This window comes from Megalops cyprinoides, chromosome 8, assembly GCF_013368585.1.
Source record: "Megalops cyprinoides isolate fMegCyp1 chromosome 8, fMegCyp1.pri, whole genome shotgun sequence".
NCBI lineage: Eukaryota > Metazoa > Chordata > Actinopteri > Elopiformes > Megalopidae > Megalops > Megalops cyprinoides.
In genome coordinates this window covers 32,452,246-32,480,021 of record NC_050590.1, presented here as the reverse complement: position 1 = coordinate 32,480,021, position 27,776 = coordinate 32,452,246, and the positions used below count along the sequence as shown (strand labels likewise).

The 27,776-nt window shown below is 44.5% G+C and overlaps 1 protein-coding gene across 2 annotated transcripts in view; it reads left to right on the top strand.

Annotated features, from left to right (window-relative positions):
• pdhx (pyruvate dehydrogenase complex component X) overlaps window positions 1-21,874 on the top strand; it is a 47,838-nt gene extending 25,964 nt beyond the window's left edge. For both annotated transcript variants that reach the window (XM_036535670.1, XM_036535671.1), the window contains exons 6-11: window positions 6,848-7,031; window positions 10,255-10,402; window positions 14,024-14,082; window positions 15,602-15,760; window positions 18,977-19,041; window positions 20,970-21,874. In XM_036535670.1, the coding sequence (XP_036391563.1) occupies window positions 6,848-7,031; window positions 10,255-10,402; window positions 14,024-14,082; window positions 15,602-15,760; window positions 18,977-19,041; window positions 20,970-21,234 (880 nt within the window). In that variant the 3' untranslated portion in view covers window positions 21,235-21,874. The remainder of the gene's footprint in view (window positions 1-6,847; window positions 7,032-10,254; window positions 10,403-14,023; window positions 14,083-15,601; window positions 15,761-18,976; window positions 19,042-20,969) is intronic.
• The last annotated feature ends 5,902 nt before the right edge of the window (window positions 21,875-27,776 follow it).

The following is a 27,776-nucleotide window of genomic DNA, read 5'->3' as shown; positions in this document are numbered from 1 at the left end:
GAAAGCCTCTGATGAATTCCTCACTTGTTACCCTGTTGTTGGGGCTGAGGTCGGCATGGCAGTATCACACTGAGGAGACTGCTGAGGAATCTCATTAGAGTTCTCTGTCTCCAAGGCAACCCAGTCTCCGGGATGTGCTGTGTCCATAGAAACAGACCGTCTGTGTGTGTGCGCCTCTATGTGTGTGTGTGTGTGTGTGTGTGTGTGTGTGTGTGTGTGTGTGTGTGTGTGTGTGTGTGTGTGTGTATGTGTGTGTGTATATGTCTGTCTGTGCGCCTGTATGTGTATGCACACATGCATGCATGCTTGTGTGTGTGCATGTGTGTTTGTTTGTTTTTCGTGGATAAGGGAGATATCTAGGGATTCTGTACGCTCCATGAAAGTTTAGAAGGAACCCAGAATGGCCATCCGTATCTTCTTTGAAGGGCTGATCCTTCTTCACTGAGGGACTCAAAAGGACAGTACTTCTTAGTGAGACATTGATTACTCTCTTGAAATGTTGATGCCATGGTTACAATTATTGGTGTAATTTCTGAGGAAACAAAAGGAAATGGTTTTTTTTTGCCAGGGTCATCTGTACCTCTGTTTGTCCTGATCTTTTCAAAGACCACTGTTCCTCCAAGTAAAGAAATCATAGTAGAGGACTGTTTTTTCCTCTTCTCCACACCAGTCACCACAATGGTTGAGATATTTTTTTTTAATTCAGTTGTGGAAGGTGAAAAAAAGCTGGGTTCTGTTTTAATGGCAGCTGATGAGCAGAAATCAAAACACCAGTTCAAGTGCACAGACTACAGTCGCATTATGCTTCCTGGAAACGCCCTCCCCTCCAAAGTAACTAAAAAGCTATAAAACATCTTTCTCACTCTCTTTGTCTCCACTCAGATAGGAGTCTCCGCCCCTTCCCTCCTGTTGCTAACGAAGGAGGTAAAAACGATCAGAACATAACGTACATTACATGAGAATGACCTCATCACTTGTTACATAACCCGAGGGGGTGGGGGGAGACAGGACAGGTAAGCAGTACAGCACTGTGCAGAGGACACCGGTAGTTAAGGCACACCCCCAGTGCTCTCTGTTTTCCCTTCTTTCCTGCCAAAATGGACACCAAGCCCTTATTTTATCACCGTTGTTTATCTGACTCTGCAATCTTCTCTTTTTTTCTTCCAGAAAAAATGGAATGGGGGCTAAGGGTCAGCAGCAAGACACAAAATGAAATATGTTTTGTTTTAAACCAGTGAATCATTGCATGAAAATACCACATTTTTAAATCCACCCAAAGAAATTATTGGGCACTAAATGGGGTTTTCAACCCATACCACAGTCTGCGCTCTATGAGTGGGCACTGTGAATGTAGTGCCTGCTAGCGCACAGCCAGCCAGACAACAGTAAATCATTAAGAAAACAGTGAAACAAGTGAAATCTTCATCAAGCTCTAATGTTTACAAAAGCCGCTGTTGTTTGTTTCTATCCCACAGTTTTGAAGGAAGGGTCACTCAATACACGTCATGTTGACCAAACCTCAGAATACATGAGAAAAGAGAAGTCATGATCATACCACATTCTGTTTGACCTTGGCAAACAGGATTGTGAAATGACACCGCACCCGTAAGGCCTGTTCACTCCCCCACCCCCACCACCACCCGCAACCCTGAAGCCCAATTCTGCACATGTGCAGCACGTGTTTCAGACGTGTGCTTATGTGTGCACGCACACATACTCCAGTCATCTGCAGCAGTGCAGACAATTGAGTAGCAACTTCTGTTGTTAATTATGAAATGTTATGTTGCTTTGCTTTTGGTGGAATAGATGTTAATAACATTGCTGTATGATTAAGGAAGGTTTGCATTTCACATTTTGCTGAATTATGCATTGTCTGTGGGGCTTTGTGTTTTACAATGCTCCAAATAAGGGCTTGTTTGATTTGGTGTGTAGTTACTTTTGAGAAGTCTGTATGAAGTGTGCGTGAACTTAACTGGAGGGGAGCTGAGAATAGCTCTTCATGTGGTCATACTTGTGACTGAAAGTGCTCAAATGCCTTTTTCATATCACTTCCGTCTCTGAATCACCCTTGTAATAACAGCACAGGTTATTTGTGATGCAGAACATGTTTTGTGAACATATTTTCTGGGAATTGTATGGAAAAATGTTCCTAAGGCTCACTTTGTATAAAGGCACGAGCAGCACTGTAGTTGTCCTTCAGAAGACACAAAGCTGTCGCAGGTTTGAGGGAAGCTTAATCCATGGTAGTGTGCATGTTTGTGTTTCAGGCTATTTTGATGAAGACCGCTGTTTATGTCGATTAGTCTTTATGGTGGCTGCAGGTGTCTTCTGTATCTTAGTAACTGCTCACAGTTCAAAGAACACAGCCGTGCCATTCAAGTGTCGGGGTCACATCCACACTTTATTTTTAGCATCCTTGTTACTGTCTGAAAACACCTGATGTGTCGGATGTATTCCAACCCTTTAAGCCATCCTGAGACCCAAACAGTGGGCAAATAGATGAGCTTTGCAAGGCCACATTCTGCAAGGGTTTTCTTTTAAACAGTCAAAACGGAAAAGAAGACTGCTTGAAAGTGAAGGGGGGCGAAGGAGAATGGCAGGTCTGATTTAGTCTGGCTGTGGGGGTGTGTGGGGGGGCAGCTGCCTTTTTTTTTGTTTTGAGTACAATCAGGTAGTTCAACGATGTCGCATGTTCAGTCTTGCAGCTGTCTACCCTTTGTTATGTGTGAATAGCAGGCGGGTAAAAAGTTGATTTGATCTAGCCCCGAGTCTTGGAAAAAAGGAGAAAAAAACGCAGACCAGAGCAAGCTGTGGGTACAGTTTCACCCGCGGGCCAGTGTGTGTTTGTGGACCCTACATCTCTGCGTGGTACACCCGAGAACCCCTCCACACACACACACACACACACACACACACACACAAATCAGTAATAAAAAGCACCAGGTAAGTTAGGCTGGTGACACGCAATGTGCATTTGGATCAGTGTTTGTTGAAGAAAGAAAAGCAAAATGGTGCCTTGCACCCCCTCACCGAGCAGCAGCCTCCCGGGTTGGTATCCCATGTAGCGGCACAGGGTCTGTATTTTAGCCAGCAAGTGAAGGACAGATGGGGGAGGGAGTGGGGGATTATTTAGGTTTAGTATTCCAGTCGCCTCCTCTCTGGCCTCCAGAACTCCTGTGGCATCATCCTCAATGGGGCTCTAAAGAAAAGCGGGGTTCAGGAAGCAGATGTCTGAGGAGTATCTCTGAGCATAGGCATACATTCTGTCCTGGCTGCAGAAACTGGGCGCAATCATGTAGATTTATATGTGCACGGCTGTTCGGTATTTCCCAGAGAAAGGTCCACATCCATGTTGTGCATAGCTGCTCATCTGCCTCTACCCCCAGCTCAAATGGGGAAAAGCCCAGCAGTCATTTCCTTCATCTATAATGCTTATGCATTAGGCATGGAAAACAAATTTATCGTTGGGCCTAAATTGAAGGCGAAGTACAACATACAACATTTTGTTTTTGCTCTCAGGTCAAACAGAAACTGTGTCTGTGTCTCCGTCTGTATGAGGGTGGGGGGATTTGGTTATGAGGTGGCGTGATACAAGATCCTTTTTTTGTCTCCCTTTCCCTTTATTCATACAGTTCACCCACACAATGGTGGGCCAGCCTTAAGCTGCCAAAGACTGCGTGTACCTGCCTGCTGTTAATCCGGACAAACCGCCCCAGCACTCACCTCCCTGTAATTATTAAATTGCTGTTAATTAGACCTGGGGGGCCCTGGGGTGTGCGGGGGGGGTTTCCAGCCACAGCAGGCTCAGATCCCTGTAAACAGTAATGAGGAACAATGGAACGCAGGAAGACAAGTTTGAGGAAGTAAGAAAGGGACCCAGCCTTTGTGTCTTGCTGGCAAGGCAGGGAGGTACAGCGGTGTAGCCCAGATAAAAGGCCTGGTGTGCGCGGCACTCAGGGGCCCAGGAAGGGAGAGAGGAGCAGAGAGCAAGCACACCTTAGTGCCAGTCTGTTGGCTTCTACACTCAGGATATTACTAAACCAGGCCAGCACTCTCTGTCTGGCTGAGATAAACTCGATAAGCCAGGCTCCAAGGGGGATTGAATTGAGTTTCTACGTCCGCCATCGCCAGCCATCTTGCCCCTGTCCTTTCTCCTTTGTAGGTGACATGTGTAGGGAAGATGGGATATTCCCTAAAGAAGACCCACTCCCTATAGAGGCGCAGTGCTCTGGCAGCGGAAAATTCCCAGAGCGAGAGGGAGCGGTTTTCTCAAGGAAACTCCAGTCTCCCTTTCACTGAGTTAAAATCACAGGCCCTACCTCTCTCTCTCTGTCTCTCTCTCTCTCTCTCTCTCTCTCTCTCTCTCTCTTTCTCTTTCTGTCCCCCTCCCGCTTTCCTTCTCTGTTTTTCTCTTTCTTCCTCCCCATCTCCCTTTTTTTCTCTCACACTCTGAAACTCCAATCACAGGGCTTAGTCAGCCTTGTCTGTCTTTGCTGCATAGCAGTAAACCTTTCTCAGTGGCTGAGCGAATGCGTGCTATGCACTATAGCCACACCCACAGACACACCTGCAGCAGATGATACAAAACAAGGGAATGGACTCTGGGGGGGGGGGGGGGGGGGGGATGATCACCAAGGTGTTGTGTGCAAAAATATAAGCTGGTGACAACTCACAGGACTGGCAATTTAGTTATGCAATTTGGTGTAATAACAGAAGGGCAGTTCAAGTTCACAGGAGTGTTTGATGTGTTGTGGAATGGGTGGAGTTTACCTTTAGCAGTGGCAAGGTGTTTGTGCCAAGTCCCACCATCAAAGGATCTGGAATGTTGCTGAAATGCCAGATGAAAATCCTATGTGACACATAAATTAATAACCAGTGGCACACTAATGTTAAGTACAGCATCACCATTCATAACTCCCTCACAGGTCTGTTGCAGAGGGGATGGTACTTTATTTGAGTAGTCATGCTTATATTAGGGATCCACTATGGTATGTGATGGACTGTCTTTTTTCATTATAGGGAACTATCTATATCCCTGTTTCCTATAGGGAAAACTATCTGGTTAGTTAAGGGGGTGGTTGTGGGCTGAGCAGAAAGAGACTGTTGTGTTAAATAACTAAACACTTTCATTTGTAGTTCACACTAAATGGAACCACCACAGAACCTTAACTCTTCTATTGCACCTTCTATGCAATACAATTTAGTATAGCAATTCAGGCTGTTAGGCAGGTATCTTGTGCACTGTTACAGTACATTTATCCACGTAAATTACGTACATTTATCCACGTAAATCCACGTAAAGTACATTGTATCCCAAAGACATTTAACCACACACAGTGCTACCACATGAGTCTTCAAAAGTCTTATGTTTCTCATGCTCCTATGGTGTTGCAGTCATCAAGATCTGACTGGCAGTTTCACTGCCAACCACACACTGCTTTGTCTACATGAACATTAATCATGGGGGTGCTGTTGAGCTCACATGAGTGGCAAAAGGAGAGTCACTGCATGGTGTAGATGTTGTGGCATAATCAGACAGGTAGTAAGGACTGTGACACTCTGAAACCTGGAAGTGAGGTGGACTCCGTGGCCAAGGTGGTAGCCCTATTTCATAGGTATTCCCAGTGAAAGCCAGTGAATTTTTCCAAATTTGTAAAATAATTCTGCCATTACTTTCCACATCTTATGAGAGGCATGGGACCAGGTTGTGTTTACTCAAGGATCTTACTGTGAGTGAGGCCCATACTTGAAATGCCACCCTGTTGTTGACAGGTACTAATTTATGACGGGGATGTCTTTACTCCATTCATACATTGTTCTTAGATCAGCCAGGAGTAACCCTGCCTCAGGGCTCAGCACAAATAACTCAATTAAAACATAATCTAAAGAATTCACAGGTTGCATCCTCCAATACTCTGGCATGCAGCGAGTCAACTATGCCGTGGCTTAGTCAGATTGCCTTATGAGACTGAGAGAACAAGCACTCAAAGACACAAACATACTGATACTCCAGCAGACACACACACTAGTCCTACAGAAAGCAATAAATGTGCATGATGGAATAATCAGTGTTCTGTTCATGACAGTTGTCCAGCCCAACATATGAGATGAACTGAAAAGTGGAAAATGTTTACACCGACACCTCTGCAGGGTGTTTTTCTGGGCAGAGAAGGAGGGGACAGCAGTGGGGGGTGGGGGTTGTGTTCCTGCCCTCCTCCCCTGGAATTTTTGCCTCACGGTGTTCATATCAATAGCTCCATTCACACATCAAAGCATAGGGTACAGTATGTACATTTGAGTAAAAACAACATTCCTCAATTTTTTTTTTGTCCTTTTAGTTCTCAGTCCCATCGGTAGAAACAGGGTTCATCCACATTCATTTTTCTCAACAATCTGCGATAAAGTGCCACCACACCTTTTGGCATTGTTTGTGTTCCATGTATTTACTGTGACAGGCGGGCAATCAGGGAACAGTCAATCATCAAGGATTTCAAGGGACATCCCAAAGCCTCAGTGAGGGGCTCATTGTCTGGGCAAACAAGTGATTGGCAATTTTAAAAACCACCTTTACAGTGCCTTTGTTTAAAACCAGGCCAGAGCTGTTAAAAGGAATTATACATTCTGACTGTGCATAAATGGGCTAGTGCTTTTCATTGCTCTGTCATTATTGAGAAAAAAAGAGAGACGCTGGTATTTCCTGAAACAGCTATGGTTCTTAATTGTTCACAGAATGTCTATTACCTAATGTTCATTTTCTCTGTCACAAATTGTTTCAACAATTTCTCACAAATTGTTGTACCGAGTATAACACAGAGAAACTCAAGACTGCGTCTTCTCTTTCCTACAGAGACGCCCTGAAACTGCTGAAGAAAGCTGACACCGAGGGACTTTCTGCTGTCTTGCCGGTCTCTGTTCCTTCCCCTGCCCCTGCCACTGCAGCTCCCATGCAGGCTTCCACACCACCCACTCCCCCGGCTTCTGGACGGCCTATGCACCCTCCAGTCTCAGTACCTGGGAAGCCAGGCGCTCCGGTCAGTATTCCCACTTACAACACTAATATTTACTCCTGCTTTGAATGTGTCACATTTTGATAGTGGTGAATGTGGTCCACACTTAGTCATGCATTCTTCACCAAAAAGCAGAGCTCACTGTTTGCTGTTTGACAGTGACTTCTTAATTAGAGTGAACTGGTTCTCATGTATTGGCTGTTACAACTGAGGTTTGAATTAATTGCCTGCTTTAATAACTGCAAGGGTGCTATTTAGTGGGACTGTGGCCTGCAGATTTCATTGCTACTTTTTTATTCATTGAGCTCCAGCCTCTTGTTTCTTTGAGTAGTGTAATATCTCAGGTTTGGATCGATGTCTCTGTCAGATTGAGCTTTGCAGTCTGTGTTGAAGCCTGTCATGTGCCCAGGTTTACAGGAGATAAGGGCAGCAGGGTAGCTGAGGGTGTTTTGTTCCGGTGTTTAGCAGAGACTGAGGAAGACAACACTGCCTGTTTCTGACTCGCCCCACGCATGGAAGACACTTAAAGCCTCTATCAGTGCTGTGCAGGTCTCTTTCTCTCTCTCTCTCCCTCACACAATCACTTTCTCACTGTCTCTCTCTCTTTCTGGCATTCTTTCTGTCCCTATATTTTCCCCCTCACTCTCTTCTTCTCTCTCTCCCCTACTTTATCTTACACTGCTCCTCTTTGTCTCATTCTTTATCTCTTTCCTGTCCCTCCCTCGTTCCCCCACTCTCATCACCTCAGGGACATGCTACATCATAGGTCATAGCTCACAGCTCACAGCACATGTATGAGTGCATATGCCAGTGGCCACCTCTTAGACATCAGACAGCCTTCTGCTCTGACAAAGTGAAAATGAATAGTGTGAATTTTTACAAATCTAAAAAGAAACAGCAGCTGCAAGGGATACTCAGGCAGACAGGAATGCCCTCTGGTACAAAAAAACCCTGCAGGGATGGAGAGTTTAATTGGTGTCGCTGGTGATTTCACATGAAGGACACCTTTTTAAATACTGACGTATGACAAAGTGTAATGCTCTGTGGCATGTACCAAAGTCATTACTTTCATTGCCTTGGTGAATGACCGATACAAGTCAAAAGTAATTAAAAGTAATTCCATCGCCTCGCCTCAGGATAATAGGGCCATTGCTGCAGTGAAACTATGTAAACTATAGTTAGCCATAAATGAGGTAACACCTCTAACAGGAGTTTGCAGTGTTCTTGTCAATGCCATGCAAATCAGGAATAGGAGTGTAATTTTTACCAGTTTTACTACCTCTGACAGAAGTTGCCAAAGCAGCCAGATGAAACACCAGTATAGATTTTCATGCAGTGGTAGACAGTGGCATCTGCCTTTTCACCAGAAAAAAATCTGAAAAAATTATGCATAAATCCATTGAGACCACAGTGTAGTTTCCAGTGAAATTCAAGGGCCACCAGTATTTTGCTGAAGAGAATCACATTACTGTGTGTCCTCTCCCATTTATGACGGGAGATGCATTCCACATTGCAGGAAAGGTTCAGATAGAGCAAGCTTCAGTGAATGGCAGTATACAAATATAGATGGCACACAGCATTTGTTTTTCTCCTGTGGAGAATGAGTGGTGACATGCCAGACCTATGTGCTTAAGACCGCCAGCCATCCCTAAGAGGGGAAGAGTAACATGTTGAGCATGAATTGAGAGTTGCATCTCCATAGGTTTGAGATTGGGTCAGAGGTCACTGACAGGGCATCTGGGATGCTGGTTTGACTGATGCCAAATCTCAACCCCTGCAGAGCAGGCTGGGAAATGTGAAGGATAACCAACACGCTCTCATCCAGTGGAAAAGCGTCCACCAGCACCAGCTCTGTAGTGTGCAATTAGCATGAAGATCTTTGTTTGGATTTGATCCGAGTCGAATGAAAACAGCACTCAGGCTTTTCAAGCGTAAAGGAAGGGGTGTTGGATTACACCATCTCTTCAAAACAGCATTTAGATAAAGGGAGAAGGCATTTGTGTTGGAATTGACCTCCCCATTCCCTCCCTTCCCCTTTTCCTGCACCTTTTCCTCCCAGTTCAGCCCTTTTGGTGGCTGACCAGGCCCTAATGTGCTCCTGTGTCCTTCGAATCCAAACCAGGGTCCCTGCCACATGGAAAACAACCATTTGTGACCATCTTTCCCACCACAAAAAACCTTGCTCCCTCCTCCCAGCAACAGGAGGAAATGAGGAGCAAAATCACTGATGGTTGGGGGTAGGGGATCTGTTGCAACACGCCCCCCTGAACTGGAGGGGATCTCCTCAATCATGTGCTGTCAGTTTGGAGAAAGAAGCACCCTGCTGCCTCTTGTTTCAGTGATTCCTTGAAATCTTTCTCCAATGTGCAGCAGGAAAGGATACTGTCAGTGAATCAGTGAAAACAGAGACTTTGGTTTGCCCTCTTTCTGTATTTATTTGTGTAATTTAATGAATGATGTATAACATTAAAACATTCCTAGCAGATGCTTCTGAAATATACAGTATCTCAGTGGTGTTGGTGTTTGCTGTTGCATTTGCTGGGCATTAGCATACCACCTGCACACAGTGTGTGAAGGGGCCATCCTCATTCTCGTAGGCCATCTGAGGATTCCAGGTCGACATCCACTCAGATCTCCTCCACTAGGCCAAGGGCATCCTTTATCCTGTTGCTCCTGCGTTTGTTCTGTTTGGGGGATGAAAAAGATCACCCCCCTACACATTTAGACCCCCGCTCTTGGCAAGAGGCAGTTCTGGTCCAAAGCTCCTGTGGCCCCATAGGAGGGTAGTGAGGCTTATTATCACAGAAGTGGTCAGGATCAACAAGCCTTAGCCAACTGGATAATCTTGGCATTATCTTTTTTTTGAGCCTGTGGTGTTGAGAACTAACCATCTACATGACCAATACAATACCATCAGTTTCAGTGTGCTGTCTGCTGTTTACGTTGCATTGCTGCCCTTTTCAGGAATGTTTTTCTTAAATTGTTTTCTTTTGATGTCAGTGAAGTGTGTGTTCACAACATCACCACTGTTAGTCCTGGCATGTGTTTAGCTGAGGGATTTCTGTGGCTACCACTGCTGAGGACCATGTTTTCTGTTGGCGTAGGGGGTGTTGGGGCATGTTATAGTGGCACTGACTGGGGAAGAGAACAGGAATTGCTGTTTTTAACCTGAGCAACCAGTGCCATTTGGCTTCATTGCAGCTCTGACACTCCATGGCCCCACTTAACTGTCCTCCCTTTCCCACAGGGCACCTTCACTGAAGTCCCCGCCTCCAACATGCGACGCGTCATTGCCCAGAGGCTCACGCAGTCCAAGACCACCATCCCCCACGCCTATGCCACTGTCGAATGTGACCTGGGTGCCATCATGAAGCTGCGCAGAGACCTGGCCAAAGGTCAGAGTATGCACAGCACAGTGATGCATAGGAGGACACCGAGAGCCACACATCAGAGTGTTATTTTTCAGGAATGGCTAACCACCACTGAAATGGCTTTTATCAGCTGCAGAGCTGTGACATCAAGAGACCCTACAGACTCTGCAATGTGCTTCTGCTAGTCAGAAATGCCCTTATAATTCCCACCAAACAACTCATTTTTGACAAGGATTACCATGAGACAGCACACAGTTTCTCCCAGGGAGAACACATTATGTTTTTAGGCGCTCTTACCCACTGTGTCACATACCTGTCATCCATTTACATAGCTGGATATTTACTAAAGAAATTCAGGTTGAGTACCTAGCTCAAGGGTACAGCAGTGCCCAACCAGTTAATTAAATTGGCAACCATTGGGTTACAGTCCGTGCTCCTTAACACCACAGCACACTGCTGCCATGCAAATGAACTGGGTAGCAAGTTAATGTGTACAGGAATTCCACTCTCTTAATCTGAGAGGCATCTGATGAGCTTGCAGTCTGGTGTGTGAGTCCACCAGTCTTTCCGAAAAAGCGTGTTTTAGTTTGCCTCTCACTGCACAAGCAGAGAAGTGGGGTTACTAAAGTGCACACTGTAAGCTCATGCACCTGCCTACTGGCTGGTGAAGTATGAGTGTCACCTTCCATGCTGGATGGTTTGTGATGGAAACACGTGAATTTGAGAATATACACAGTGAATGGCAGCGGCGTGTGACCTTGACTAAAGTTTAGTCTCGGGGGGTTGCAGGTTTAGAAAGGAAGCGTAGGGAACAGCCTTCCACGATCCAAAAAACAACTCTTGCATCCCCCTCAACATATGGAGGACCCTGCACCCATCTACAATAATGTCTTTTTAGAATCAGTAAACTGCATGTCACCCTGATGTCTCCTGGGCTGAAGATGGAGCGCATCTGTTTGCTCTGTGGTTTGGGCCTGGGGCTGGCTGCCAAATGTCTCCAGAAGTAGACAGGGGTGGGTTTGTCTCCACAAGTCCCTGCTGTTTAACCAAGCATACACCAGACAGTGTTAGCACTAGAGCAAGTGGCCAGAGGAGAATCATCATTTCCCCTTGGAGCCCTACCATGAGCTCCGTTCAGCTTAGTCGCCCCATACCCTGGAGCTACACCTTTAAGAGTCATTAAACGAGGACCAAAGCATAGGTACTCACAGTATTGCTATGGTGACCATTTTAAAATATTTTGAAAAATTAAGATAGCTAAGTAATAATGGCGGAATATTGTAAAAGCTAGTAATAAGGAGCCAAGAAATTGTTTAAGGTAAATTGGTGTGAAAATGACATAGTGTAATGTCCCATTCCTTAAAAGGAATGTGCTTTTCATGTGCTTTCCTTTTAAAGGCATTTGTGCATGTGCAGGTTGTTGGTTTCTCTTGATGGTTATGAACTACTGAGTTTTTTTTTTCTTTTTGTCATTTTCCATTGTTAGAAAGCTGAACAGGTTAACAGGTTAGGCCAGTAATCACTCGAAAAGCTTCCTGTCTGACAGGCTGTTATACCGACCCCACAATGCTCCCTCAGCCGACAGTGCACCGAGAAGGAAGAATAAGAACCAAGGAAGAAGAGTAATGGAAAAGCCCAAATCCAGGATGGTTCAGCATGCCATCCCTTTCATATCACACCAGCAGGAAGAGCATGGAGGCGGTTTTTTGGGGTGGGGCTATTGATGATTGTCTCATACCAGCTACGAAGGAGACTGCAAACATCTGTAAATGTTAATTCACCAGTTTTCTGTTTTTGATTCAACGGTAGTCTTGAAGCATCATTGACTATTGCACTTTACTGTTGCATGACTAATGCAAGAAAAGCAGGATCATTTGTCTGTGGAAAAGGGATACCTGAATTATGAGCAGCAAGATAAGGATGTGGGTCACAAATGCCATCCCATTTACCAACATTGGAACACAGATTACCCAGCTCCGATGTAGACAGCGGAATATGCTCCTCATAATCATACTGTGTAGTCCCAGGTTGGCCTTCAGCTGCTACTGCTGGTCTCCTACGAGTTCTTCGCTCCCTAACCCGAAATGGAGCAGCTCTTACTAAACCAGTATCATGTGCATCTTACTCAGACTCACCTGAGCTATCACTCTCTGAATCGGAATCCTGTGGTAATTTTATGCCCAATGCCGCCATATGACACTTAAATTGCTCTAACCACATCAGGATTTTTGCTGCTTCTAGCCCAAAGTGCCTCGTATGCATTTTGGCTCTTTTCTAGCTGTTTTTTAAGCAAGACACTAGCCATTTTAACTTCATCCAGACTGTCTCAACAAGACAACCTGTTGTCGCAAATCAATACTGTGTTCAGCTGCTAGTCTACGTTCTGCCTGACTAGCAGATTTCTCACTCTCAAGATCATCAGCAGTTTTCCTAACACCTCTAAGGTGTGCTTCTGTTCTGCACATCCTATCTGTGCTTGCGTTTCAATTGACACTGCCCTTGCTGTAAAGCTTGTGAAACATTTGCATGTTTACGCTTCTTTTTAGAATACCCCACGTTCCTCTCTCTACATGCTTCCTCTAACCAATTTAGAGGATCTGTCTTATCTACAAGAGGTCCATGTGACCCATCTTTGCAGTGTTTTGCAATGTATTCGATGGCCTAAAAATTTGTGTTTAATTACAGTATGAAACATACCGGGTAAAAGCAAGGCAGATCAATTAGAAAATTATGTTGTATTGTTACAAGCTTTTATACCCAAATCCTGAAATAAAATGCTGAAATAAAATGCAGGTTCCTGTCTCTGACTGGATGGCAGAGAAACAAATGGACATTTACATGTGCAAGGTTTTCGAGGCTCCACAGAGTCTCCTCCTTCATCCTGCTCACGGGAAGGGACAGGGGTATCGCACCTCATACAGGAACAAAGGGTGTGGTGTGGAAGGCAACCAAATAGTCATTGTCAGCATCAAGGCATGCCAATCAATTCCCCCTTGATAATTGAGTTAGTTTTGATTGCATTAGGTGACCATCCAAGAACACTGAAGCAGATTTTGCATTTTCCTTACAGTGGGGGTGGAGGGGGCTGTGTTTCAGGGGCCAACCATGGAGGGGGGTTGACATTTGCTTCCTATAGAACTGGACTTGTTTGCCAAAGAGATGTTTCCTCAGACTTTGTCCTATCAACAAACAGCACTTAAATATGGGCATATGTGGTGCAAGCTGTTTCTGGTTCTCAGAAATAGAAGTAAGACTGGTCCTTCACAGTCCCTGGTGGAGCACAGTGTAGACTTACTCCTTTTTTTTACCACTGAAGCAATTGGAATAATATGTGCAGAGGTTGTGCTTTTACTGTATAGAATAGGTTGTTGAACTGTGTTTTTTTTTTTCTTCTCAAAAACAACCATATGGTGCCAGTCTGTGCCTCCAGTGACCTTTGACCTTTACATGCTTCACAAAGGAAACTAAAGTATGGGGTTTCTGGGTCTAGGGGTTCATCAAGCTGTCTGACAGTCTTGGCTTCATGGCCATTTTGTGGTGAGGTACACCACAGACCTGATAAATGCACTGTTACACAATTGATCTTTCTGCTGTCTTCCTCAGATATGTACTGTATCTCACTGGCTTCTTGTTTGTGTCTTTCAGACGAGATCAAGGTTTCTGTCAACGATTTCATCATCAAGGCAGCAGCAGTGACACTGAAAGTGAGTATGAAGTATATGAAGTTTTGAAGCAGGCAGAGATGGTAGAGAGATCTGATTATTCCTAAAGACGTAGCATTAATGAGTCAATGAATCAGTTTTAGCATTGTTTGTAATGTGTGTAACAAGGATCATCTTTTGAAAAAGGACCCACGTTAGTCCCAGGTTTAGTCATAAAGCATCACTGTGTTTCTTTTATAAGGTAGAGACTGATGGTAATTAGCGAGTGAAAGTTAATTAAAAGGCCAGGATTTACCTAATAAAACCGGTATAGATACAGTGTATTCAGACAGCATACCTCCTTCAATGGCACCTGACGAGAGGAAAGCTGCTGGGAGCGCAGGCCCCTCGAACAGAGACAAACTCTCATCCAGAGCTGCTTGACCTGACACACACCAGCCCCCTGCCCTCTTGCCACCCCTCACACCTCTGCCAGTGTGAGTCCCCTGTCTGCTCATGAATCCACGCAAGGTTTGTGTGATTGCAAGTGCCCATTTCCATCCCTGGGCCATGGATTCACGAATGGTAGAAATGGAGAGATTGGGTTATTTTTACCGTTTCAAATTGGGTGAGAATGTAAACATGTTCAGACATAATCCAGTACAATTCTTAAGACACTGTTCCTCAGCCCCCTCATTCATAGGGGCGTATATATATATATTTATCAGGCTCAGTCACAGATGGAGGGGTGCATTCTTCTAACAGCACTAAAAATAAATGCCACATGTCACAATGCAGGCTGACTCTGGAACTTCATTCTGAGAGTCTTGAAAGGGAACGGAGGTATAAAAAAAATCTGCACTGCATCAGAGCATTGTTCGGTGTCCAGACAGCTGGCAGATTCCTCCCTCGCTTTTGATATGGTTCTCTTCCCGCTGTTTGTTTCCTTACTGAGATGTGTCAGAACAGAGCAGCCAACCTTGTTTTGCAACGTAAGCCCCACCCCACTGGTATCCCCCAGGAAACGGGTCTTATCCGCACACCAGCAGGCGCAATGAGCATACACCTTGGGGGGAGGGTGGCAAAAGTGATGGCTTCCTCCTCTTTTAGTAAGCAGCTGTGTGGAGGCGTCTGCATGGCAGAGTCTGTGCCTGCTGGCTTCCTGTGCACTGATGGATCTGAAGTCCTGTCAAGAAGCTGGCAGCCAGAATCCCGGAGACAGAATGAGTTTGCTCTTTTGCAACAGGGACAAGTTGTTGTCCTGTTGGCTTCGTGTGATTAGCATTCTGACGCAACCGTTAGTGCGGGTGGCTTCCCTGCCTCCTTGGAAGCCAACAAAAAGTGGAAAATCAAACACGAGGCAGTCAGAGCCCTTCCCTATGGCCCAGCTGCCATTAAAACACAGTTCACCACTGTGAATTCCTGCCCAGCCGTCCAACCTCCCCCAGCAAACCCCCCCCCCCCCAATTTAAGTGGTCAGGACAGCTGTGGTGAAACAGTGTGGCAGGAAGAGACCATCCATTCCACTAGTATGACTGCCTCCTTAACCCCCCTCTCCTCCTCTCTCTGGTGCCCCCCACAGGAGCTGCCCGAAGTGAATGTGACTTGGGCGGATGAGGGGCCACAAGCGCTGGACTCGATCCACATCTCCATTGCTGTGGCAACTGACCGGGGCCTCATCACTCCCATCATTAAGGACGCAGCCAGCAAGGGGGTACAGGAGATCTCTGCCAATGCTAAGGTATCGTCCACCACAGAGAACAGGTTGAGGTTGCTACAGGAGTAGATGTGCCAGTGGTGGTGATAGTGAAGATGAGGGGCAAGGGGAAATTTCATGAATCAGCAGAAAAGACACAAACTGCACTCATGAAAAATGTTGTCACATAATGATGGCTACAGCAGTGCTCAGAAGAGAGACAGAGAGCAAGCCATGTGCTTCTCCCAGAGAATGTCACTGCATTTGCTTTCAACCTAATTTAGATAACTCTGTAAACTACCCTGCGTATATTGCTGGCTGTGATTTATCCCTTCTGAAGCCAATGAGCTAAATGGCAAGGATTGTTGCTGATCTTTATGGCCTTATATTATGCAGGCTGTACCCCGGCTCAAAGCTTTGGCAACAAACATGAAATACTGCGCACTGCACACAAGTACAGAGTATTCCTCTGTGTCTCTGGCAATGTTGTGCAGGTGTGCACATGTGCATGTGTGCATGGCCCATAAGCAACAAGCGGACACAAAGGTAAAATGAACCTAAAGTAAGTTAATTATAATCAAGGTGCTCTTGGCAGTGATTATGGCTGTTTGATTGTCTGTGTGTGCATGCCTGTCTGTGTGTGTTTGTGTCTGTGGGTGCTCAAATCTATGCATTCCTTTGTTTGTGTGTGTGTGTGTGTGTGTGTGTATGTGTGTGTGTGTGTGTGTGTATGTGTATGTGTGTGTGTGTGTGTGTGTGCCTGCATGTGTGCAAGCGTGCATGGGAGCACGTGTATGTGTGTGTGTTCACATGCATATGTGCACACACATATGTCTGTCTAGGTCTGGGTGTGTATTTGCTTGAGCAGGCAGGTCACCTCTCGGTCATTTATCTTATCACTGAGCTTATAGAGAAGCAGTTAGCAGGGGGTTTGGGATCTGCTTCCGAATGTGGTTGACTGAACACAGAACACTCTGCAATGGAGCATACCACTGGTGTATCCTCACACTCACCAACAGCTGGGCTGCAGCCACTACAAAGGCACATCCGCCAAGCTCAGAAAACCTGAGTCTGAAATGTGGGGTATTTCCAGTGGCACCAGTGGACAGATTCAGTTCTCCATAACCAGCAAACAAGGTCGCAATCTGCAGATGGTCCGTTGGGACAGTGGTGAGTGTGTGCGTGAAAGTGTGCGTGCGTGTGCGTGTGTGTGTGTGTGTGTGTGTGCGCGCATGTGTACTTCCTCTCTGATTCACTGCCTGTCACATGTTGAGCGGTACATTTCGACAGAACTGGAGATTTTATAGGTTCTTATCCCACTGTGGATGGAAAATGACCTGTTGTGTCAAGGTTGCCCACTGAATGTCAGGATCAAAACACACTCCCAACATAGCTTCCCACCCACATATCGATGTGCTGTTTTTTTTTTCTTTCCTTGTACCCCCCCGATGTGGTTGTTATATCATCTACTTGTACTGGGCAAGGGGCGGTGCAGCACGATAGCCCTGTCACATGTGCCCATATCCTGTAAATGACAGTTGTAACACCCAAATCGAGCTCCAAATATTACACCACAAGAGGTTATCTTAAAAAATGTCAGGCTTCCTGAAATACCTCACAAAATTAAACAGTGAAGTGCTTAAAGCACATTATCTTTTGCAAGTGAGCAAAAGGCTGTTCATGATAGAACTGTTGCCTCTTTAACACATTTAAGGTGTTATATTTGGCCCTACATTTGTAGTGGAACGTCATATAAGATTTTCCCCTTCCTTCACAGATTACTTTGATTACCAGATGATTTGACCCCTCTAAAGTGCAGCTGTTGACAAACTTACTTCAAAAAACCCAGTTTAGGGTCATGTCACATTTGCTGCTCAATGCATGATTTCTGACACATAAGATTTAGCTGCAGCCATTTGACGAAAAGAGGAGATCCTGACAAACGCACATACTGTAGCTCCACTGCACCTCTACATTCGTGAGAAGATAGGGAACTGAAACAACTGGCAGTTGTAGAACCACGTATTTATTTATTTATTTTTTTAAAAAGGAGATACATCATGAGCACACAGTCCTCCACACAATGAAGCAGAGTGGCAGGGGAAAATGTGTGTAGAACATTTGTTGTATATAGCTACACCTGTTCTGTAGCTAAAGTCTCTCTCTCTCTCTCTCTCTCTCTCTCTCTCTCTCTCTCTTTTTCTTTCTCTGTGTGTCTGTGTGTTTGGGGTAGGATGTGACTTGATTAGAGTGGGGGCAGTGTGGTGTACCATGTGTGTCAATAAGGACAGTATGTTTCCCCCCCACCCCCAACTCTGTCTTACTAACTCCCCCACACAGACATATATACACAGACAGCTCAGTTTTAAACCTCATCTAATCTACCTTTCCCCCATATCAGTCAATTGATTGATGTGTGTGTTGGCTGATGGGGTCAAAACACAGAGCATGTTGGAAGACTGATGTTTTAGAGCACAGGTTGTGAAACTCTCAGGCTCCTGTTTGTGTCCATTGACTTCTTTCAGTGGGGAAAAAGCTCTGAAACCCCATTTAAAAGTTCTAAAAGCTTCTGTACCCCAGCTGGGTTGGTACCACCAACGATGACTGCATTCACAGAGCAGCTAAAAAATGTGATCCTTATCACTCTGTGTGATCATGCTAAATTCATTTGAAGTTAGAAAACAGTCAAACTAGGGTGTGGTAATCACCCCAGGTTCTTTACTGCGTGGATTTGCAAGCATATAATTACATACATGGTAGTGAAACTCATCCATGACTTGCTGAACATTTTTGAATAATTAACCCTAAGCTCTTATTTGGTAATTAATAGTTATTTGCTCATTAAAAGACTTTCTACACAACAAAAATGTAATCCAGAAAAGGGGTATTCATGGTATGTTTGCCCTTCAACTCAGGAACGCTTCTGTAGGATATGACTGCCTGTTCCCTGGAATAGACCTCATTTCAGTATCATCATGCTGAAGACAAAGGCTTACTTTATGCCTGGATTAGAGGAGTACTCGAGCTGCGTTGAAACATTGCTGGCATCAGGAGTGAATTGAAATGGAGATGTGTGTGCGCATGTGCAAATGCGCACCCGTGTGTCTGTGTGTGTATAGATGTGTACATGGCTGTGCACAGGACCTAACCAGAAACAGGGATGCCCTCATTGATGCACTGAGACTGGACAGTGATTTCTTCTCCCAATGGTTGTCACTCAGCAATTCACTGAAGTAGTTGTGTGTGTGTCTCCAAACCCAGGCGCTCGCCCAGAAGGCCAGAGATGGGAAGCTGCTGCCTGAGGAGTACCAGGGCGGCTCCTTCAGGTACCTTCCCCTCACCCTCCTACACATCGCACACTTCACACTAATGTATCTAATCTGAATCACATTAACCTGAAACCCACATTAATGCAGGGCTCACCAACACAACTCAGCACTGTGCCATAGATGTTTGGTACCTGAGGGAGAAGCAGGTAGTAGCTGGTTCACATCCTCTGCTTTTGTGCCCTTGAGTCTGGATCGGTTCAGTACGTGTCCGTCTGAGTGGATGGATTAGTCTTGAAATGGAAACCATGCATGTCGCCCTGTATAAGGCCATCTGCCAGATGAAACACTAACGCAATGTAACTTTTCAGTGAAAGAATGGTCTGCTTTGGCTGGGGGCCATTAAAAATACTTTATTTCTTAATTTAATGCTGTCAACTGCTGAGTTTTTAAACCTCAACAAGGGGCTGTGTGAGAGTTCAGATTCTGACCATGCGGCACGTGCCATTAAACCAATCCACTGGCAGCAGTGTGTTCAGTCGAGCCACAGTGCACTTAATGTTGAGTTTTAAGCATGTATTAAATTAATACATTTAAGCCTGTATTAATTTTTTTCTTTTCCAGTTTGTCTCACACATTCATTGGTTGTTAAAATGTGAGTTTAAAAAAACTGTTGAAAAATATTGCGTAAGCAGTGGAAAAATGTAGCCTGTGCAAAATTTGCTGCTTAAAGTCAGTGACAGGCAGCCGTTGTGGTTGAGTGGAATGCACCTCAGTCTCAGACTGGGCCAAATTGCCCACGCAAAATGATTCAGATTCAACACGCTACATACCTTTTGTCTCCTGTCCTGGGATAGTTGTACAGTTTGCCATTTTTAAAATGTCTGTGTACACATCTGGATATTTACTAAAGCAATTCAGGTTATGTGCCATTCCCAAGGGTACCACAGCAGTGCCCCATGTAGGATTCAAAACTGCATCTCCCTTGAATGGTGTATGTGTCACTGCCTACCATGCCACACTGCTGCAGAGCCAGTAACATACCTCATAATCTGTAAAAATAATTTAAAGGAATGCATGAATGTATGTAAATTCAATGTGGAATAGAAGTGGAGATGGATTTTCTTCTGTGATGGGTTCTCCGGCGAACATGAGAGGATGACCAGCACTGTAAATAACAGGGCCATTAAATTCAGTAAGGGGGAAGGGAGGCTTTTTTAAGTCATTAGAAGTAATGGGGCCATTTAGAAACAGGTCGAATCTGTGTGCCGGAGGGAGGCCATAAATTCACAGGGCAAAGCAGTTTTTCTCTTTTTCATGTTTAGTTTGTTTACACCCAATGTTGCCTGCCTGTTTCTTCACTACTGCTGCTGCTGCATTTATAGCAGCCTCCACAGCAAAGTACAGGTTGGATTGATGCCCTCAATTGATACTTGGTTTGTGGTGCACCTTACCAAGGCGGTTAGCACACCACTTCCTCCATGTAATTTCACATGGGTAAATTTGGAACGATAGAAGTCGTTACCCTTTTGTGGTCAGTATCCCATCCCCCACTTCCAGTCATAACAGTAATGAGCAGCAGTATGGCCTGAAACCGGAAATCCAGTGCAAGGAGCTGTGTTTGTACTCATCACTAAGATTAACAGTAGTTTTATGAGAGAAATATCCTGCTTTAAGGCATGAAAATAAACACAAATAAACATGGTGTGCAGATCACTATGGATAAGGATTCCAATAATCAAAAGAATTGTGAGAAATAGTAACAATAATAGTTAAAAAAAATAATAATAATAATGGTAACAATAAATTATTATTGCTGTTATTTCTCAATACAGTATGGTAATGTAGTCTGTGCGAGTCACTATGGATCATGTTCAGCAATTATAATAATAATAAGCAGTAGTAAAAACTGACTTATGAATGCTGGAGTTGGAGCTGAATAATCATGCAGTGGCTGTGATATTGTTGCGTGTCCCTCTCCTGTCCAGCATCTCAAACCTGGGCATGTTTGGCATCAGTGGCTTCAGTGCCGTCATCAACCCCCCCCAGGCCTGCATCCTGGCCGTGGGGCGCTCTCGGACAGAGCTCCGCCCCTCTGACAACTCCGGAGATGGCCCTGCCCTCTGCAGACAGGAACTGATGACTGTCACCATGTCCAGTGATGGGCGTCTTGTGGATGATGAGCTGGCCTCCCGTTTCCTGGACAAGTTTCGGGCCAACCTAGAGAAGCCACAGCGCATGGCACTGGTGTAGCGCAGGGAGAGAGAGGGGAAGGGATTGAGAAAAGGAGAATGAAGAGGAGGAGAAACTTGGGGGGGAGGGGGAAGGGGCAGAGTCCAGGCAGAGGGTGCACAGGTCTGTTCAGTTCACCTCATTCCAGACCCAGCTGTTCTTAAACTCTCATAGATGTGCTCTCATATATCATTTTATTTGCCATTTTTCACCATTTTAATCCTGCCACCATCCTCAGTATTTAGTGCTTTGCAAAAGTATTCACCCTTGACAGATTCTCACATTTTACTGAATTACAGATGATACTGTATATTTGAATATGCAATGTTTTCCGAACTACAATGTAATCTTTCCAGTAGACTACATTTATTTCTATGTAATCTAAGAGATTCCTTAGAGATCCCTTTTGTCCATCTTATACCCTGCACTTTTCCCTTAAAAGTGTGTGGATGTGCCCTGAAAACACTCTCATTACATTACACTCAAGTCCCTGATAAATATTATGATGGCTCTATGTGCTTGGCAGTAGTGCTATGCCTTTGGCCTGTCCCATGACATTCTGCTGGTTGGACTCAAAAAAATTCTACTGAGACACTGAAAGAATGTTGGTGTGTTCAAATTGTGTACAATTCCTTCCCGTTGTCTTTGTTCTAAGTTATTGAAAAACCAAATGTGTAATAACCTCAAACAATAAAGTCAAAAATCCATAAAAACCCTATCTCTTTCATATTCTGTTAACGTGTGTGTGTGTGTGTGTGTTTGTGTGTGCGTAAATTGAATGGATACACTTATTTTCTGTTGTGATGGAAGTCGCTCTGAATAAGAGCGTCTGCTAAATGCATGTAATGTAATGTGTAGGCATAGCACACACCTGCAAGTTTAAACCAGGTGGACTTTGAGAGGCTCTGAACAAGAGTGTAATGCCAAGGAGCGTGTGAAAATAATTGCATACATCCTAATTAAAGCATCCGATTGGGGGGGAGGTGTATTTAGGCCCACAGAAAGACAGCTGCGGCTCACCTTATGAGCATCTGCACAGCTGGCACGGTGTGATCCCTGTGCCAACACACGCATGGGTTCATGTATATCTTCTGCAGAGAGACATGGAGAGCTGAAAGCAGACTCATGACCTATCGTTATGTGCTATGCAGCAAAATATTTGCATTGTGAAACCGATGTGGAATTGCATTTCAAATAAGCTGGTAGTTTTCTTTTTGTATGGCTTATGGACTATTGTCTGGTGTGTGTGTGTGTGTTGTGAAAGGTTAGAGGTTGCATATGCATGTTTTTCTCTTAAGAAACACATCTCTTAGGTGATTCCAGGCCGGTCTCAGCAGTCTGTGCCCCCACTGGACACACGATAAAGGATATTGATAAAAACAGGTGGAGCAGAGAGTAAAGTAAATGAAGTTCACTGGTAGAAGGAAATCTGCTCTCCTGCCACTTTTTAACAGGGGCTCCTGTGTCTTTTCTAACCCCCACCTTGCACAGTTGGTTTACTTTGCAGAGCTGAACATGTCACCTTCACTGGTCTCCATACCACACGTTAAGTATGTGGAGAGCAGAGAACATAGTGTACAGTGCCACTCTTCAGGTTTGAGTCGTTGCTTTGGTTGCAGAGAAAGGATGTGTGCATTTTGCATTTGGAGGTTTTAGGAGGGATTTGGGAAGAGGTTGGGGTCATTTGGCACCGCAGCAGCTGGCAACAGTGTACCCTCTGTTCTACCCTCCGTGTTGCCTGTCTCCTAGTAACCACAAGGCTGCAAGGTGTGCTGGGAAGGGAGAGAGAAAGGGAGAGAGAGACAGCACCCCCCAGCCATCACACAGACATGTTTTAACCATGGCATATTCCGCATGGAAGCACTGGCATTACCCTGAGGGAGCACACAATCTACGGAACATCAGCTACTTCGTTACATTGATGTAATCATTGATACCATTTACAGCTTTGCTTTATCATTTACCTTTTGAACCTCCACCAACCAGTACACCCCTACAAAGTTTCCAGCACTGTGTGTATGTGCGTATTAGTGTGTGTGAGTGAGAGAGAGACAGAGAGGTATATGTGTCTGCAGGAAAGCACCATGTTCTATTCTGAGCACAGGAAACTGCTTGTTTATTCTCTGAAAGGTAGGTATTGCTTTGAGTTGGAGCTCAAGCCAGTTCTTTCCTACAGCAGTATATATGTATCGGTGCAGATGTTGATATCGATATGAATATATTCTTTTGCTGACCTGAGCTTATTTTAAAGACATCTGGTCTAATCCTCCAGTAGGCATGAGATAGAGATATTCTTGTCAAAAACTGAAGAGGCCTCAGCCATAAGGGATGACAGGTTTGGCGATGAGGCTTAGATTTGATCTGGCAAAAGCCAGACTTAACTAAATTAAGCGGACAGACAAGATCAGATGGGATTCTCTGAAGGATGATTGAGAAGCACGTAGAGTAGGAGGAGTGTCCCAAAGATGGACACTTAATGGTTGCCACATCATGTCACTTTTCTAGAAAAGGTATCAAAGTGTGGAAAAAAAAACAAGCCTGAAAATGGCAAATGTAGGTTTAAATCACACCCAAATTGGATGTAGGAGAAGATCAGACTCTATAAAGTGCTTGATTGGATATACCTCATAATTATAAATAAGCCTACTATACTATGTCACAGTTTTTTTAACAACAGTTGAATATGCAGGCTAACTGATATATTATAAAATTGACATATACTGACAAACCAGTAACTTAGGCAGCAGACTGCTCCTGTATTATATGGAAATAAATATTGCTTATGATGCAAAACTGAACATCAGCATCAGAGGCTTCTACAAGTTAGCTCCACCCTCTAAAGCGCTCTTTAAAAATATATATATTCACATGAAAGCCATTCACTAGCTGGCAAATCCAGAAGTACAGCATTAGCTTCTCCAAGTTCAAAACAAAACACTTCTGAAGAGGTGATACTAAAGCTTGAGGAAAAAAATGTGGGGAAGCAAAGAAAAAATCTGAGAAGACAACTTACTTTAAACTTTATTTTGTTTTCTGAGTTATGTATTTTGGTACTCATTTGTTCTCATTCAGTGAAGTCTTGCAGGGGAGTTCAAAAAGATTTATTTCTTCTCTCCTTTGAGTGTGTGCACCATGCAACTAAATAAACACCTGTGAGAGGACCGTGATTTGATGTTCACCTCTAAGAAAAATATGATTTGCTCTTCTGTCAGTCCTGATCTGTCCACAAAGAGCACTTCATGATACTTATTTGTAAATTATTAAGTACTTGTTTTTTTATGTATTTGTTCTGACCCATTTAAGTGTGTAAATATTTACAGTCTTAATATTTTATGAATATTTGATGTAATCCCACATTTATACATTTGTTTTTTTACTTGATTGCCAGCCTGTTTTCACTCCTGCCCAAAGCACACCAACTTAGCTAGTTAGCAAACAACACAGAACAATACAAGAAGTAGGGAAGTCATTGCGATTTCTGCTTGGGATTCAAATCACATTTAATGAAGCAGAACCAATTTCTGACATTTCACTCTCCCCCACCCCAATCCAGAGTCTGACATTTAGTTCCCTGAGCAAGAATATTATTTGCAAGAATGTCTGAATACTGAAGAACAGTGTTAATAGTATGAATATGTGTATGAATGTGGCTATGCCATTTCATTCATGTTTACTGTAGTAAAGCAGTGGTGGGAAAGTGAGACTTCATGAACCCCAGAATGGTGGCCTCACTTTCCTGTCACCATTTGCCACCAGTAGCTCATGTATTTGAACAAACCTGTCTGTTCAGCAAAGGAGAGAACAGTGTTTTGATTGGATAAATCAGTGACTGACAGTAAATACCACTACGGGGTTAACTCTGCCTCACCTAAAGCTAGAGGAAAGAGAGAGGGTTTTTTTCCCCCTCTTTGTAAAAAGAAGAACAGCACTTCTTCAGGCAGTGTTCCAGTGGGGCCTCTGTTCAGTATACTGTACTAAACATCACCCCCCCCTCCTCCCCACAAAACCCAGTTCCACTTCAACAGCATGAATCCTGCAGACACCTGCCCCAGTATCTGTACCTTGTACCCAAAGGAAGACATATCAGCCTTGCCTGCCATCCTGAAAACCTGTCAAGGCAGAGAGTGCTTTTGTTCCCTCTTCTTTTGTGTGTTTTTATGTTTTTTTTATATTGAGTTCTTTAAAACAGACCTGCACCCTGGCCTCCCTGGAGTCGAGAAGGCCATCACATGCACTGTCGCCTGTCCTTGCAAAATGATTAACCCTGGTCTCCGTCAATCTGACGGAGGGAGGGGGGAGAGGATTCTGGTGCTTCGTGTGGAGGAGCTGTTTTTGAAGGTCATTCTGAAATGTTCTTTGTGGTGCACTGAAATTCGATCTCTTCCCCCCACACCCCCCCACGCACACCAAATCTCAGACCTCCCAGGTTAACCCCGCCCACTCTGTCTCTGTACACTTTGTGCTCACTCCTCAGGCTGTGCCCAAAGGCCCGACCACACCACCTCATGCTGAAATTTGTTCAGCCATTGTTGTCAGGATTTCCTATTCCTATTTCCTGTTCCTTCTTTTTCTTCTGTGTCTACCCCTATGTCTGTTGAATGGAGCACTCTTTACATGTGAGCACACACCATCAGGAAAGTGTAGAGGATTCTGGGACCTCCATTGTTTACTGTTTTTTGTTTTGAAAGCATCTACATAACCCAGCAATGCCTCCTTTGGTCCTATTTCTGTTATAATGGGTTTTTGTATTTTTATGATTGTGTGTGTTTCTCCTGGTTATGGCAGCATAGACCCTCTGGCTATGCTTCCACAAGCACGTCAGGGTGGCGTCTTTAGACTAATGCCCAGCAGATGGGCCCATGTCCAGGGCTGGGATATGACACAAACCCATCCAGCTGAGCCATGCCTCAGCAGTCCGTGATGGATGGCAATCCAAACAGTCATCTGCCCACCCCAGCACGCAAGCACAACAATACACCTCACTGCTATTGTAGTGCAAAGCCCCCGCTCTTGGACAGTGACAGAGCCAGCTCTGATGCAGTACTAACACATCGTGAACTTCCCTGTTGTTGCATTCATGGGGGTGGGGGGGTGGGCTGAGAAAAAAAATCCCATTAGGCCTCACAATCTGATATGTCTCAGCCCTTTAGTCTCTTGTTTCCCCCCCACCTCCCACTCCTCCCCTTTTTACTTGATTGGCACCTCTCCTCATCCCGCAGGGATAGCCACAGACTCCTGCTGTGGATATAGTGACGTACCCTGTCTTATCCTCTACCTAAAGTCTCCCACCCCCCATACTTCAACACACAACACACAAGAAACACCTATTTCTGTAGCACAAAGTGGTTTCTCCTTCACCACAGGAAACTGCACCCTCAAAGCCACCTTCAGCCGTTGCTATGGTGCTCAGAGGCTGAAAGCACGTTTACTGAGAAAAGCAGTAAATTTGAACCTATAACAGCTTTAGCGTCACAGAATATGATGACAAAAGCAATAAATCGGCATATCTACCTTTCACAAGTATTTTTAATGGTGTTGTTTTTCATATTCAGTCAAGCATGTCACAAAGATATTTGCAGTCCTTGTAAGTAATTAACTATCCAAATGCATACATGAGTTTCCCCTGTGTCCTAATAGACATCTGCTAAGTCCACAACCACAGAGGTCTTGTCACATTACATAACATTATTATTTCTCAGTTAATGTCAAGATTTATATTTTTTGACTGCCATTCCTTTTTACAGCTGGATATTCATTAAGGCAGCCCTGGTTAAGAAGAAGAAGGGAGAAGAAAAAAGAATCCCAGGATTCAAACAAACAGCCCTCTGACCTCTAAGTGGGCTTCAAAGCAGTCCCAATATTTCTTGACCATGATGAGTCGCAACCCATCACCTGGGTTAACAGGAGAGCACATCCATCAATTCATCTAGGGAAGGAGGCTGCCGCTCCTGGCTCTACAGTTGCTGAGTCATGTGCTTAATATGCAATGCTATTAAAATATAAGTTCATACTTACTGTTTAACTCCTTGCACTCTGTCCTCTTCAGTGTGAAAATGACTTGTTCTGAAAATAGCAATTCAGTTAAGGACTGGAATAGAGGCCACAGGCTTGTGTGTGCTGCTGTACTTTAAATGGTGCCATAAAGATTAAGGGGCCTTACTTGTAGCCATATGTTTCAGGTTTGAATCCTACAATCAGACAAGGCTCTTGACCCAAATCACCTCACATCTTACACATGCACCACAAGCATCCAAAGTCACCCTTGGATACTTCATGGCCTGTGCAAAGCAAACCCATAACGGGGACTAGGACAGGACAAGTGTTCATAACAGTCAAATGAAATATTTGAACCTGAAATGTGGAAAATCCCCACACCTGCTCCACCCTTCCTCAGTCAGATTGCACCTTGAATCTACGAAACCGATGCTAAGTGCAAACAGCGCCGACCACACACGCAGTTCTCATCGTGTCCTCCCTCCTGCTCGCCTCTTTGTTTACTATAAGACAGTGGAAAAGAAAAACTCGCCTTTCTTTCAAGGGGTTTGACACAGCTTGTTTATCTC